Genomic DNA, 15,659 nt, shown 5'->3' with positions numbered 1-15,659 from the left:
GAACCTGGCATACACCAGGCCTCCATGAAGTTGCTTAGGGAAAAGACGCATCCTTGATCACAAGACATCAAAATAAGGGCTCTAGAGGTAGAGCACGGGAGGAATGAATTTCTTGTTCCTGGGTCTCAGTTATCTTGTTTGTAGCTGCTTGCAGTGGCAGAATTTAAAGGTGGTTGGGTGCCCCACCTTTCCCCAGCCTGTAATCAGGTGCCAATGCAAATGCAAATGCCAGGTGAGGGGGCGGTTCACCTGTTCCTCGACCCCTGGTGGGTGTATCTGCATCCTCCACGTTCCTGAGCGGAGGTAGTAACCCCCTGAAAGGAGGCTTCCTTAATGGAGAAAGCGGTTCCCATCACATCCCCAAGGTAGGCCAACAGCCTCAGAAATGAGGGCACCTGCCCTCTGTGAGCTCACAACCTGCTCACAAGCCGCCGGGGCGGTTATTATTACCCTCGTTTTCTGTGAAGGCGCCCAGGGCTCAGAGACCAAGCCACTGGCCCAAGGTCACACAGCTTAGCGGGCAGAGCAGGGACGGGGACTCGGGTCTCCGGAGCCCCGCTCCAGCAGCTTTTCGAAGACTCCCGCTATCTCCCTATTGTGACGCTCAGGAATAAAACAGGCCGGACGCCTGCCTAGCTTTTACCTAAAACAATGCTCCACGCAAATCTGTGGGAACAAAAGCAACCATAAATCCGCCCCGGATTTTCCACCGCTCCGGCCCGACGGGCCAATCGATTCCGCCGGCCGAGGAGGGGCGGAACGGGGCGGCTCTAACGAGATCGACAGCACCGGGGGGCGTGGTCGCGGGGGTGTGTGAATCTGGATTGGGGATCCGAAACAATCACGGGCTTAGAAGGGGCAGTTCGAGCCAATCAGCGGGGGGGAGGCGGGCCCTGCCGGCTTGGCTGTCGCGAGAGGCAACTACCCCGCCCACTTGAGCTCCGTCCCGGCGCCCGTCAGCTGCGAACACGGCCGCGCTCGTCTGGATCCGTCCGCGGCGCTCGGAGCCTGGGCGCGAGGCCGCACGAGTGCCGGCGCAGATCCCTCCGCCGTCCGCCTGCGCGCCGCGCCCCGCGTGTCCGTCCATCACCGCTTCCGAGGCGCCCGCCCGCCCTCCCGCGGCCTCCGTCCTAGTAACGGCCAGCCAGCACCAGCCCGGCGGCGGCGGCGGCGGAATGGCCTGGGCGGCTCCGTCGGGGGGCGGCCCGCAGTGACAGACCCTGCGGCGCGGGGAGAGATGGGGGCGGCCGCCTCCCGGGCGACGACGACGACGACGAGGAGCAGCCGCCGCCGCCGCCGCGCACCGGCCGCCGCTGGGGACGGGCGCGGGCCAAGAGCCCGCCCGTGAGCGGGGGGCCCGAGGCCGCTCGCCGCCCCCGGCCGCCCCGGCCGCCCCGGGCCCCCCAAGCGCCCCGCGCGTGCCCGCCCGCCGGCCCCTGGCGGGGGTCTCACCCGCGCCGCGCGCCCCCGGTCCGGCCTGCGGCGTCCACCCTCCTTCTCCCGGCCCCGCCGCGCCTCCCGCTCGCTCCCGCCGCGCCCCGCGCCCCCGGCCCCGGGCTTCGGCCTCCGGCCCCGGGCGGCGGCGCGGCACGGGCGGCAGCATGGTGGAGAAGCGCTGCCCGCTGCAGAGGGACGGCGTGTACCGTTGGTTCTCGGAGCTGCCGTCGCCGCAGCGCGTGGAGTTCCTGTGCGGCCTGCTGGACCTGTGCATCCCGCTCGAGTTGCGCTTCCTCGGCTCCTGCCTCGAGGACCTGGCGCGCAAGGACTACCACTCGCTGCGCGACTCCGAGATCAAGGCCAACAACCCTGCCGACCTGGGCAGCCTCACCAACCTGACAGACGAGGTGGTGCGCAGCAAGCTGCTGGTGTCGCTGGCGCTACTGGGCTCGGAGCAGCGCGAGGCGGCTGGCGTGCTCTACCGCACGCTCACGCACATCGACTCCATCATCCACAACTACGGGCTGCAGCTCAACGAGGGCCGTACGGGCGATGAGTTCCTGCTGCTCTTCACCATGGCCTCCAACCACCCGGCCTTCAGCTTTCACCAGAAGCAGGTGCTGCGCCAGGAGCTCACGCAGATTCAGAGCAGCCTGAGCAGCGGCGGCGGCGGCGGCGGCGGCAGCGGGGGCCACGGGGGCAAGAGCGCGCTGCCCACCTGCCCGTCCTGCCACAAGGTGCGTGCCCACGCGGGAGGCGGGCTCGGCGCCCTCACCCGCACCGCAAGCCTCCAACCCGCTCCCCAAAACGCCCACCACAAAGCCTCCACCCTGAACGGAAAACACTCGCTCCCGAAGCTTTCACTTGAGATCCCAAACCCCCACCTGAACCCTAAACTCATACCTGCACCCCCAAGCTTCCATCCTGGTTCCGCAGCCGCAAACCAAGCTTTCACTCCGCATTTGTATCCCAAGCCTCCACCCTGTACCCTATGCCCTCACTCCAAGCCCCTGCCGCCACTTCCGCCCGCAAATCCTGCACCCCAAGACCGGTCCAGCACCTCGCGCCCTTGAGGCTGTTGCATCCGTCTATCTCGCCCGGATTAGTCGGGGAAGTATGGGAGGATGCACTCAGGGCTCCCTTAGAGGAACAGATAGTCCCAGTCGAGTCGCCTTGGTTCTCCAAATCTGATGTTTATTCCTAGAAAAGGAAGCCTTATAAGATGGAGAAGGCTCTAGACCAGTGGTCGGCAAACTGCGGCTCGCCAGCCACATGCGGCTCTTTGGCCCCTTGAGTTTTTAGCAAAGGCCAGCTTAGGAGTACCCTAATTAAGTTAATAACATTATACTTACCTATATAGTTTAAGTTTAAAAAATTTGGCTCTCAACAGAAATTTCAATCGTTGTACTGTTGATATTTGGCTCTGTTGACTAATGAGTTTGCCGACCACTGCTCTAGACCCTTGCAGACATTCGCGGGTGTCAAGTGGCGCCCCAGGCCTGGTTGTGGGTTTCCCCTAAGTGGGCAGGTGTTGCCGCTGGAGCGGTCAGATGGGCGGGTGGGACCGCGGAGTGGGCACGCGTTTGTGAGCACATGTATACATGTATTAGTGTGCTTGTGGGTGTATGTATAGCACTGATGAATGTGTATGCTTATGAATATGTGTCGATATGTGTGTATGTATTTATGAATGCACGTGCATATCTGTGTTTATGCTTGGGTTTAACAGACAGTAGCATGTGAAACAGTTATTTCTCAATGTGAAACAAATCCCAGGCTGACTTGGAGCCCGAGCATGTTGAGGGTATCAGGCTCCTAAGGAATGTTAGGTTAAGTTAAAGATCTCTAGTCTCCAAATTAAACAGGAAGGGTATCATGGTCAACCACTTAGAAATGTGAACTTTTGTCTAAATGTTTCAAAACTATGTAACCAAAGTGTTTGGGGCTCAAACTTGTTTTTAACGGCCCCTTGGGACTCAATGCCAAAATTGTGCTCCGAGGGGGGCAAAAAAGGATTTTCTTTGACCAAGTGTGTTGTATTTAGATTACACACTGACTTTGGGAAGCAGGAGATTGCAGTCAAAGACCAGTAGTGCTGAATATCTTTCTTTGACAGTGCCTAAGCTCTTTTAAGTTAAATGTTTGATACTCTCTGGTTTGCTGCTGGTGGTTTTAAGTTCTCTTTCAAACCTGGATTGTGGCTTTTCTTCTTTAATGTCTTCCTGTAAGAAGTGGTTGTGGTCCCTGCATTGGTTTTAGTCTATGTCCTATCTTTTCTTGGTGACATTGATCTCCGAGACTGTGGTTTTCTTTTTAAGTGTGTGTTCAGATCCCACCCATATTGTGCACTGGACAGAAAAATGTGATTCCCCTACGACAAAGGGAAAGCTGTGTCCCAGGGAATGTGGTGGTCTGTAGGGAGTTCAGTAAGCTTTGGGGTGCCAGTGGACTATCCCCTATTCATGGGGTTTCAGTCCCCTAAGGCCAGCTTCATGTGCTGTTAGTCTTCAGGTTAAATGCCACACACTGATAATGTCTATGGCTGTGATTTCCAGTCTTGTTCAACTCTTGAAGGGTGTCTTTTGTGTGTGCAGATGCATCATCACTTTATTAAAAGCAGAAGATGGTGATCATTATTTTGGTGGGGAGTAAGCTAAAAGCTAGAACAAAAATATCACTTATAATACAGCCTTTCTGCCAAGCCAGAAATCTGTCAAGCCAGATGTGATGAAGGGGCTAATCTATCCCCCCACCCTTCCTACCCAAATGAGCATTGAATTGACCAACTATGTGACCTTGGCCAGAGTCCCCCCTCTTCCCGTGTTTCCCTATTGCAAGGCAAGGTACCTGCCTCATGGACTTGTTTGGAGGGTCATATGATGTCACATGTGAAGTGCCCAGCAGATGTGCAGTGAGGGCTTCCTTCTGCCTTCTCTGGCTTTTTATAGAGGAATGCTAACTTGAGCAAAGCACATTGTTATAGAGTAAAATGTTTGTCTCCCAGTGTTTTCAAATTTGATTTTTGAATAGTTACTTGGAGCTGAGTTTTTTGTTCACCCTTGGGAAATTGGAGAATTCTGCCTGACCCTTATGAATGAGGTTATAAGCCCTGGCCTGGTAGCTCAGTTGGCTAGAGTGTTGTCCCAATAAGCCAAGGTTTCGGGTTCAATCTCAGTCAGGGCATATAAGAATTAACCAATGAGTGCATAAATGAGTGGAACAACAAATGGATGTTTCTCTCTCTCTCAAAAAATCAATAAATAGAAATTTAAAAATAATAATAATCCTACCTAATAATTCCTACCTAATAATAGACAAATATGCAAATTGACCGCACCTTTGCTACGCCCAAGCCACGCCCACCAGCCAAAACCACACCCACCAGCCAATCAGGGTGAGTATGCAAATTACACAACCAATATCCCTTTGCACTTGCTTGCTTTTTTCTCGATTCCTTTATTCTAATGCTAACCATGTTGAGTCACACTCGACATCCGAGTGCAAAAGGATATGGCGGTTAATTTGCATACGCTGAGGGAGGGAGGAGTGAAGACTGAAGACAACTTAGAAGGAAGAGGGAGGAAAAGCAGAAAGCAAGGTGGCTGCCAGAGGGAAAGCCCGGGCGGGGCGGGGTGGGGCGGAGTGTGGAGGGCGGCAGCGGCGCGTGAGTGCAGGCGTTTCGGCCGCAACGGTGGCAGCAGCGGCCGCTTGCAGGATTCTTCCTGCAAATGGGCTACTAGTGAGGTTATAATGAGTAACCTTGGTGCCATTGCTTCCATATTTCCAAACAAATGGTATTTAGTTTTCTCTATATCCCCTATGCCACTCCTAAATTAATTTCAGTCACGTTCATTGAACTTTCTGTTCCTTTGCTGCTTTAAATTTAATGCCTGACATTGATAAACCCTTCTGTTGCTTGGAGTAGGCAACTCGTGAAATCTAGCCTTTAAGTATTTTGCTGCCTTTGTTTTTCTAAATCTAACATTTAGTGTAATCCTGGAAAAGCAGCCCCATTAAAGCTGTTTGTATTTCCTTTGTAAGCTGTTGTATTTTGTTTTAAACTCTGAGCCTAGAAACTTTGTGTTTCTCTTTTAGAGATAAAGATTTTGACTGCTTCATTCTTTATCCTAAAGATATACTTCTTTTAACTATATTTTCTGATATGTATAGGCATTATTTACATTTGCTTCTTCAAACCCTTACTATGTTATTTCAAAATTCTTACTGCTCAGAGGACTTAGAGAAGTGTAAGGAATGTAAAATAGACATTTCTACTTTCAGAAAGAGAAGAATTCATGGCGGTATTGCTAGTGGTTGATTGTAGTAACTTTTTTTTTTTTTTTTGATTGTAGTAACTTTACTGTACTCAGTAGCTGACAGGTGCTCTAGGTGTGCTGTTCCTTAAGGCATGATGGAAAATGGTGATGATGATTGGTTTGGACTTAACACTACCTCTGTCTTTCCATTTTATGTAAATATAAAGCCATGGTTTTAGAAAAAGTTTAGCTATCCTTTGCAGTCTTTTCTCTATGTAAATGATAATGTGCTGTGGTATATACTTATTTTTTAAAAAATAACAGCTTTATTGAGATTTAACCCATGTAACATAAAATTTACCCCTTTAGAGTGTACAGTTCATTGGTTTTCAGTACCTTTAGAAAATTGTGCCCTCCCACCTTTGTGTTTCAGAATTCTTGTGGTAGAGATCATACTGAAACTAACTGAGATTGATTTTTTTTTTTAAAGGAAAAATTGAAACAAAGATTTAAAAGTGCTTAGTGCAGGAGTGTGGTGGGTAGTAGTCTTCCTTTGGATTTCTTACCCTTTTCCCAGCCATCTAGTTTCATTCCCCTCTTTGTTGCTTGTAGAACCTTCTAGAGAGACTCTGTATTAACAAATAGATAACTGGTGTCTTACTCCCCACATGGTCTATGTCCCTTTTTCTTGGTAGTCTTTCCTGATGAGCATTCCCTATCAGTTCATAGCGCTTCTTCGTTGTAGTTTATGGCTGCCCTGTACAAACGTGCTATTTAATCAGTCCCTATTGATGGCCATTTTGTTCCTTCTTTACCATTACAGACAACTCCGTGTCTTTGACATATTATATAATGTGTCATCTACATACAACAAACAGCATGCATGGCTTTTACATTTCAGTAAGTGTATCTATAGAACAGAAACCTGGAAGTAGGATTGTTGCTGGGTGAAGTGGTCTGTACTGTAATTACTTTAGATATTGCTGAGATCATCCACCTTTTGGAATTCCTACAGCAATGTGAGTGCCTGTTCCTATACCTTCAACTAGTATGGAGAGTCAGTTAGCACCCCCTGATCCCTTCCCCAGATTTTTGCCATTTGGTTGGGTGAGAAGCATATCTCAGTGTAGTGTAATTTTATTTTATTTTTGGCAAGCTCTTCATATCCTCTGGCCATCTCTGTTGGATTGTTGATCTTTTCTTTATTGTTTTTTAGGAGTTCTTTAAGTTTCAAGGAAATTGTGCTTTTGTCTTTAGAAGTTGCAAATATTTGTTTTCCAGGTTTTTTTCCTTTTCATTTGGACTTTACCATGCAGTTTTAAAAATATATACATATATATTTATCAGCCTGTAATGGCTTCTGGGTTTTGTGTCATGAGAAATGCATTATACATTATGTATTGCACATACTATTATACATATGCATTATACATTATACAGACATTCCCTGTGATTTCTTCTGGTACAGAACTTGTGTGGTTTCTCATTTTACATTTAACAGATCCGTCTTAGAATTTATTATGGTGTAAGGTACAAAGCTAGATTTGTATTTCCAGATGACAACCCATTTGCCCTAGTGTCATTTGTTGAATAATCCATCTTTCCCCTCCAGATTTGAAATACCTTATATCATTTGCTGCATTTCTCATATATGTTTGGGATTGCTTCATATTTGGTTTCATTGATGTTTTTATCTGGATGACTAATTTGTCAGTTTCATTGGATACTTTTTAGTTATCTTTTTATCTCTTGTTTGTTCTGTGGATTCCCCACACCTAGGTGAAATTCCTAGGAGACAGTGTATTTTTAAAAACATATATGACTGCAGAGGTGCCTCCCCCAGATTCTGGCTTAACAGAGTCTGGGCATGGCCTGGGCAGCCCACTGAGAGCCTTCATTAGTCCTCTGGCACCACTGATCTTTCTCCTACTTCCGAGTATTTCTTCTGCTTTCATACCCTTTTGATGATGGTATTCCTCAGACTCCTCTCCTTCTTTTCCCTTCTCTTTTTACTTTATAATTCATGACATTTTTAGCTGTGATTTTGCCACTGTCACTGATAATCCAAAACCTGTATTCCAGCTTAGCATTTACAGGTAACTCAGTCTGTCCAAAGGTAAGTTTCTCTATCCCCAATCTGGACCACTCTACCCTTTCCCCTAACCTCCCCCCCAGCAAGAAACCTACGCCTTTCATAGATAGTTTGCCTGCCTTCTTATCCCTCCAATCAGCTTGTTTCCAAGTCCTAAACATCCTTCTAGATTTGTTTTCCATCAACACAGCCACAGCCCAGGTCACTGTTCTCCCGGTCCCTCTATCTGCCTGTCCTTCTCTCTCCTTCTCCTTCAACCTGTCCCCACCACACTTAGCATGATGGTCGCACATATGGCACACTTCTGTGTAGGTGGACTTAGATATTGGGCTATTTGCCAGGAAGCCAGGGAATAGATAAAATTAGTCTTCAGGGAACAAGCACAACCCTAGCCTCATGTAACTCCACTCTCCCCTGAGTCAAGAACGCATGCTGGAATGCAAGTGAGTGATGATCTCCTTTTAGAATTAAGCTGATGTCATTGTTTAAAGTCGACAAGAGAAAATTTTGTAGCTGCTCTTTCATTTTTTAATTAAACTATTCAGAAACGTTGGTACCTTAGCAATTTTTAAAAAATAACTGCACAGTCCTGGCTGGTATTATTCAGTAGTTAGAGTGCCGGCCCACGGACTGAAGGTTGGTGAGTTCCATTCCCAGTCAAGGGCATGTACCTTGTCTCTGGCACTTCGCTGTTTCTCTTTTCACTCTTGCTCCCCTCCTCCCTCCCTTCTGCTGTCTCTAGAAATCAGTGGAAAAAATATCCTCAGGTGAGGATTAAAAAGAAAGAAAGAACTGTGACATACCTAACTTCTGACCTTGACCTGGGTCTAGTCTATAGCACCTCATAATCTCCCTGATCTAGATAGATCTAGTCTACTATAACAACTAGTCTCCCTGGCCCCACTCTTATCCTCTAACAACAGTCCCACATTCTTACTGGAATGGCCTTGGTAAGGTGCCTGTAGGATTCTTATTCTCTGGTGTGCAATGCTTAGCAAGGTATTTAGTAGCCTTTGTGATCTATTCATTGCCTGTCTATACTCACCTCTTTCTATACTTGTAGTTCCTCATATTCTTTTCTTTTCTTTCTATACTTGTAGTTCCTCATATTCTTTTCTTTACTTTTCTTCTGAGCCTTAACAGATGCTGTTCTCTTAGATGGAACACCAGATAGATAGCTACCTGAGGCACCCCAGCCCCGACTTCTTGGCTCATATATACCAAGCCTTCTGTTGCCGCCTTCTGTCCTAGAACTTAGCATACTGTATTGTAATAGTTTTCTTTAAATTTTCATCACCAAACTTTGACTTACCAGAGGGCAGAGCTTGTCTTCTCTTTCAATTCCAGGGCTAGTGGTCCCTGCCACCCAATAGGGCTGTGTTCCGAGCATCTGTGAACACCTAATGGGAAGGAAGTGTTAGTTGTTTATTGAGAGGCCATCCTAGTGAAAACAATTTTTCCCCTAGTGCTTTTTCTTTTTTTGTTTTGTTAATCCTCACCAGAGGGTATTTTTTCCATTGATTTTTAGACAGAGTGGAAGGGAGGGGGAGAGGCAGAGAGAGAAACTTCGGTGTGAAAGAGACACAGAGATTGGTTGCCTCCTGCATGGGGATCGAGCCTGCAACGAAAGTACATGCCCCTGACCGTAATCGAACCTGGGACCCTTCAGTCCATGAACCTATGCTCCAACCACTGAGCATAACCGGCTGGGCCTTAGTGCCTTTTTCTATGGCCCTGTAGTAATACATATTATCAACTTGGGATGCTCCTTAATTGCCTTTATCCAATGGCCATTTCTCTGATGCATTTCATAGCTGTAGATTCTAGTGAATTTTTTGTTGTTAAACCTGAGGATATTTTTCCATTGACTTTTAGAGAGAGTGGAAGGGAGGGGGAGAGACAGAGAGAGAGAATCATCGATATGAGAGAGACACTTTTGACTGGTTGCCTCCCGTGCACACCTCAACCATGGCTGGCCTGCAACTGAGGAACGTGCCACCTTGACCGGAATCAAACCAGGAACCCTTCAGTCCAAGGGCTGAGGCTCTATCCACTGAGCCAAATCAGCTGCTAGGGCATTGTGAATTTTAACATGGTATTCTACTTTCTTATTTTTCGAAAGCTGGCATGCAAAAGAAATTCTCTGAACATGATCGTTTGGCTTTATGTTATCCCATGACAAAACCAAGTTTTATGGACAAGTACACAGAGAGCTGGAGAAGGGCGTATGGTCTTCTGATGCTATAGTAGACTGTCTCCCTTACTATCAATGTGGGTTAGGAGTAGTGGTTGTAGTTCTAAAAGTAAGACTGTTTTTAATCTATTCCTTTAATGTGTAAAATATAAATTTTGGTAAACCTAGATATTTTGGTTTGCTATAGAATGGCAATACACTGAACAACTGTTAATCATCCCAATTAAAGTTTAGTTTGTATTTTACAAACTGTGACATCAGATTAACTCTAAGAAGGGAGCATTATAGAGTTATCTCCTAATTATTTGGGACTTATACATAAAAGCTTCAATAGATTTATTAGGAAGAAATTATTATATTCTTGGGTTTCTTACTGATTCACAGTCAATCTAGTTAAAACAGTATACGTAGGAACTGCTGGGAATACTAAATTCTTGACTAGAAAAAATAACTTTGAAAAAGGAAGAAAATTAATCTATGGGGAAGAGAAACAATCCCCTTCTCTCTATTGGGCATTTTAATAATATGTAAAAGTTTGGGAATAATGCTAACTACCTAGCTATAATAAAGTTAATAAAATTGATGAGTTACTTTGAATGTACCCAGTATTGAAGTTGTATGAAAAGCACTGTGTGATGTGTGTACTCTACCTGGACACAATCAAATATCAGAATACTACTCCAAACTTACGCATTACCTGTGGAAGAATGGATTCTTGTGACTCCAGCTTTCTGATTATTTTCTTTTATGGGGACTGTTGCAAGATGTGGTGTTTCTGAGAACATTTACTTGTGGGGGATTTTTTTCTTTAAAGACTGGGTTTGAAGCTCATGAACCAGTGTACTATTAATATTTGTATTGGGGAGGCTAATTGAGCAATCAAAATGATTTTTTCTTTTAGAATAAATAATAGAGATAAAGTACAAAACAGGTAGTCAAAAAGAGGGAATGATGCCAATGATAGATAACATTTCAAATATTTACTATGTGCAAGGCACTGCTCTAAGTGCTTTGAATTTATTTATTCAATCCTCATAACAACTCAGTGAGTGAGGTTCTATTTTTGTCCCTGTCTTAGCAGTGACAGAACAGACACAGAGAGGTTAAGTAAGTAATTTGCCAAAGGTGACATTTATAAGTGGCTATTTTTATTATGTGAAGCCAAATTTACATTTAAAAATATTTTTTCTACGTCATCAAAAGTGAGAGGAGAAACCTTAAGAATATGAAATGAGAAGAAAAAGGGGGGCCGAAATTGTGTGTAACTTGTAGAAGTAGGAAGTGTGACGTCATTCACAGCTTTTGTTTGCACTGCCAGTGCCCAACTACCAATGGGCCTGCTGCTTATATCTTGTTTGAAATCTACTCTTTACAACATAAATTAATCTCCCTACCCCCCACCACCAATTGTTCATTTTTATTCGTTCAGTAACCTTTACTTGATAATCCTCAGTACGAAGCTCTATTTTTTAAAAATATATTTTATTGATTTTTTACAGAGAGGAAGGGAGAGGGATAGAGAGTTAGAAACATCGATGAGAGAGAAACATCAATCAGCTGCCTTCTGCACACCTCCTACTGGGGATGTGCCCGCAACCAAGGTACATGACCCGAATCGAACCTGGGACCCTTCAGTCTGCAGGCCGACGCTCTAACCACTGAGCCAAACCAGTTAGGGCTCTCTCTATTTTGTGAAATACATTTATTTTAAATATATCATCTGAGTTTCGGTAAATGCATAAACCTGCGTAACCAACTGCCCTCCCCTGCTGGCCTGATTGCCCACAACTTCCCTCCCCTGCTGGCCATCTTGTGCGAGGGTGTGATGGTCAATTGGCATATTACCTCTTTATTATATAGGACTAGAGGCCTGGTGCACGAAATTTGTGCATGGGGGGATCCCCTCAGCCCGGCCCTACCCCCTCTCCAATCCGGGACCCCTCAGGGGATGTCTGACTGCCAGTTCGGACATCCCTCTTGCAATACAGGACCACTGGCTCCTAACCGCTCGCCTGCCTGCTGGCCTGATTACCCCTGACCACCTCTGCCTGCCAGCCTGATCGCCCCCTAACTGCTCCCCCCTGCCGATTTGATTGCCCCCTAACTTCTCCCCCCTGCTGGCCTGATCGCCCCCTAACTGCCCTCCCTGCCAACCTGATTGTCCCTAACTGCCCTCCCCTGCTGGCCTGATTGCCCCTAATTGCCCTCTGCTGCTGGACTGATCACCTCTAACTGCTCTCCCCTTCCGGCCTGATCGGCCCTAACCACCTCTGCCTCGGCCCCCGCCACCATGGCTTTGTCTGGAAGGACGTCTGGCCTAATTAGCATATTACCCTTTTATTAGTATAGACTAGAGGCCCAGTGCATGACATTCGTGCACTGGGCGGGGGGTCCCTCAGCCTGGTCTGTACTTTCTCGCAGTCTGGGTCCCCTCGGGTGATGTCTGCCTGCCGGCTTAGGGACCTCCCAGTGCACGAATGTCGGGGAGCAGGCCTAAGCTGGCAGGCAGACATCCCCCGAGGGGTCTTTAGCGCTGCCGTGGAGGTGGGAGAGGCTCCCGCCATAGCCACTGCGCTCGCCAGGTGTGAGCTGGCTTCTATTTGCTACTTAGCACTGCCTCGGAGGTGGGAGAGGCTCCTGCCACCACTGCTGCACTCACCAGCCGTGAGCCCAGCTTCTGGCTGAGTGGTGCTCCCCCTGCGTTGAGCATCTGCCCTGTGGTGGTCAGTGCACATCATAGAGACTGGACATTCCATTGTTCGGTCGATTTGCATATTAGGGTTTTATTATATAGGATAGAGTAGAGGCCTGATGCATGAAATTCATGCAAGAGTAGGCCTTCATTCCCCCTGCTGCCAGCACCAGCTTCCCTCTGGTACCCGGGACCTGGACTTCCCTCCAGTCGCTGGCACTGGCTTCCCTCTGGCACCTGGGAACCGGGCTTCCCTTTGGCTGCCGGCAGGCACCCGGGACCCAGGCTTCCCTCCAGCTGTCCACAGGTACCCGGGACCCAGGCTTCCCTCACAGCCCTGGCTTCGTCTAGAAGGTCATCTGGAGGGACATCAGTCTAATTAGCATATTATGCTTTTATTATTATAGACAAGAGGCCTGGTGCACAAAATTCGTGCACGGAGGGGTCCCCTCAGCCCAGCCTGCACCCCTCCAATCCGGGACCCCTTGGGGGATGTCTGACTGCCGTTTAGGCCCGGGACCACTGGCTCCTAACTGCTCACCTGCCTGCCTGCCAGATTGCACCTAACTGTCCCCCCCCTGCTGGCCTGGTCACCCCCAACTGCCCCCCTTTGCAGGCATAGTCACCCCCAACTACCCCCTCCCCCCCGCTGGCCTGGTTGCCCCTCACTGCCCCCCTCTGCCGGCCTGGTCACCCCTCAGCCCCCCCCCCCCCCCACCGGTCTGGTCGTCCCCAACTGCCACCCCCCTGCTGGCCTGGTCGCCCCACACAGCCTGTTCGGTTGTCCGTTTGGTTGTTTTGGATGCGATGGTTGCTTAGCCTTTTATATATATACTAGTAGCCCATTTGCAAGAAGAATCCTGCAAGCGGCCGCTGCGGCCGCGTGCGCTGCCACTGCCGCCGCCGCTGTTGCGGCTGCAGCGCCTGCACCCGCGAGCTGCTGCCACCCGCCCCGCCCCGCCCGGGCTTTCCCTCTGGGCAGCCACCTTGCTTTCTGCTTTTCCTCCCTCTTCCTTCTAAGTTGTCTTCAGTCTTCACTCCTCCCTCCCTCAGCATATGCAAGTTAACCACCATCTTTGTTGGATAATTTGCATATTCGCCCTGATTGGCTGGTGGGCGTGGCTTTTGGCTGGTGGGCGTGGCTTGGGCGTAGTGAAGGTGCGGTCAATTTGCATATTACTAGTTTATTAGGTAGGATATAGATAGATGTTTTGCTTTTACCTCGTTAAAGGGTCTTTAGGATTCTGTGTTTTCAGTTTTTTTCTTTCAGCTGGAGTCCCAGAAGGAAAGAGATATTGGGACAGGAGAAACCATGGAGAAATTACTTCTTAAATTAGTTAAAGAAATTGTGACACTGTCTTCTGGCCATCATTTGTTTTTGCAGTTACACTGTATCCAAAATGCTGTTTTTCTCTGGTTGGTTTCAAGATTGTCTCTGTGTCTTGGTATTGGAGCAGCTTGACTATGATGTGTTCAAGTGGTGTGTGTATTTCCTTTGAATTTATTGTTCAACAAAATCATATAGGTCTCAGGTACACAGTTCCACAACAGACTACCCTTATATTGCACTGTATGCTCCCCACACCAAGTTGAGTCTCTTTCCATCATCATTTATTCCCCCTTTACCAAATGGGTTTATTTTTATTTTTATTTTTTTAATTTATCTTGTTCAATGTTCTCTAAACTTATTGGATTTGTTAAATTTGTCACTTTCCAAATTTGGGGAAATTTCATTCATAATTTCTCCAGACTCCAGCTGCAGGTATATTAAACCTTTTGATATTCCACAGGTCCTGGAAGCTTTGTTCATTTTTCCCCCTCAAATCTTTCTTTGTTTTTCAGATTGGATACTTCCTGTTGATCTGTATTGAAATTCATTGTCTTTTGTTAATTGCAAACTGTTCATCGAGTGGATTTTTTTAGTTCAGAAATAAAATTTTTCATTTTAGAATTTCCATTTTAAAAAATTGTATTATTTTAAGACTTTTTTAAAAGCAATTTTAGGTTTACACAAAGGTTAAACATTAAAATCACCCGAAGTCCACAATTTACATTAGAGTTTACTTTTAGTGTTGTACATTCTATGGGTTTAAACAAATGTGTAAGGACGTGTAGCCACCATTATAGTATCCTTCAGTGTATTTTCACTGTCCTTAAAACCCTCTGCGCTCTGCTTATTTACGCCCCCCTTCCCTCACCCCCTGATTTTTTTAGTGTCTCCATAGTCACTGTTCTTTTTAGTGTCTCCATAGTGTTGTCTTTTCCAGAATGTCACATAGCTAGAGTCATATAGTGTGTGTAGACTTTCACATCAGCTTCTTTAACCTGGTAGTATGCATTTAAGGTTCCTCCATATCTTTTCAAGGCTTGACACCTCATTTCTTTTTATCACTGATAATATTACATATCACTGGATGATGTGTGCACTCTGGATGTGCATAGTTCATTATCCATTCACCTACCGAAGGGCATCTTGGTTCTTTCCTGAATTTCCTTTTTAAAATCATTTCTGTTTCCCTCCTGCTGAGTGTCTTTCTGGTTTGTACATCGTGAGCATATTTTCCCTTCTTGAGCTTCCTTATGACAGCCACTTAATATTTGAGCTTCCTTGTACTAGCCACTTAATACTTCCTGTGATTCCTGCATGTGACTCATTTTGTGCTTGGTCTCCCCTTTTTTTTTTTTTTTTTTGTATGGGTCATGTTTTAATTTGTTTACATGTCTAGTAATTACGAATTACTTCTTGGATTTTGTGAATGAGACATTGTAGAAACTCTGGATTTTGTTATGTCCTCCCGAAGAGTATTGACGATGTTTTGTTTGTTTAGCTGGCAGTAAATATGGCTGGACTGCAACTGGGGGACACTCTTCCCTGTGTTGATCAGCAGCTGCAATCTCTGTTCAGTTGTTTGGTCTTAACTTGGCTTCTTGGAGCCTGCCCCAGGCAAGCCTGTTTCAGGGCTCTCAAAGATGTGGGCAGAATTTGTA

At 46.9% G+C, this 15,659-nt stretch overlaps 1 protein-coding gene across 1 annotated transcript in view; it reads left to right on the top strand.

The window, feature by feature from the left end:
• Window positions 1-921: 921 nt before the first annotated feature.
• Window positions 922-15,659, top strand: part of ZCCHC14 (zinc finger CCHC-type containing 14) — a 70,511-nt gene continuing 55,773 nt past the window's right edge. The window contains exon 1 of the mRNA XM_079800275.1: window positions 922-2,174. Within this exon, the coding sequence (XP_079656401.1) occupies window positions 1,602-2,174 (573 nt within the window). The 5' untranslated portion in view covers window positions 922-1,601. The remainder of the gene's footprint in view (window positions 2,175-15,659) is intronic.

Source organism: Cnephaeus nilssonii (genome assembly GCF_951640355.1).
Source record: "Cnephaeus nilssonii genome assembly, chromosome: 20".
Taxonomy (NCBI): domain Eukaryota; kingdom Metazoa; phylum Chordata; class Mammalia; order Chiroptera; family Vespertilionidae; genus Cnephaeus; species Cnephaeus nilssonii.
This window is presented reverse-complemented; position numbering and strand designations above follow the sequence as displayed.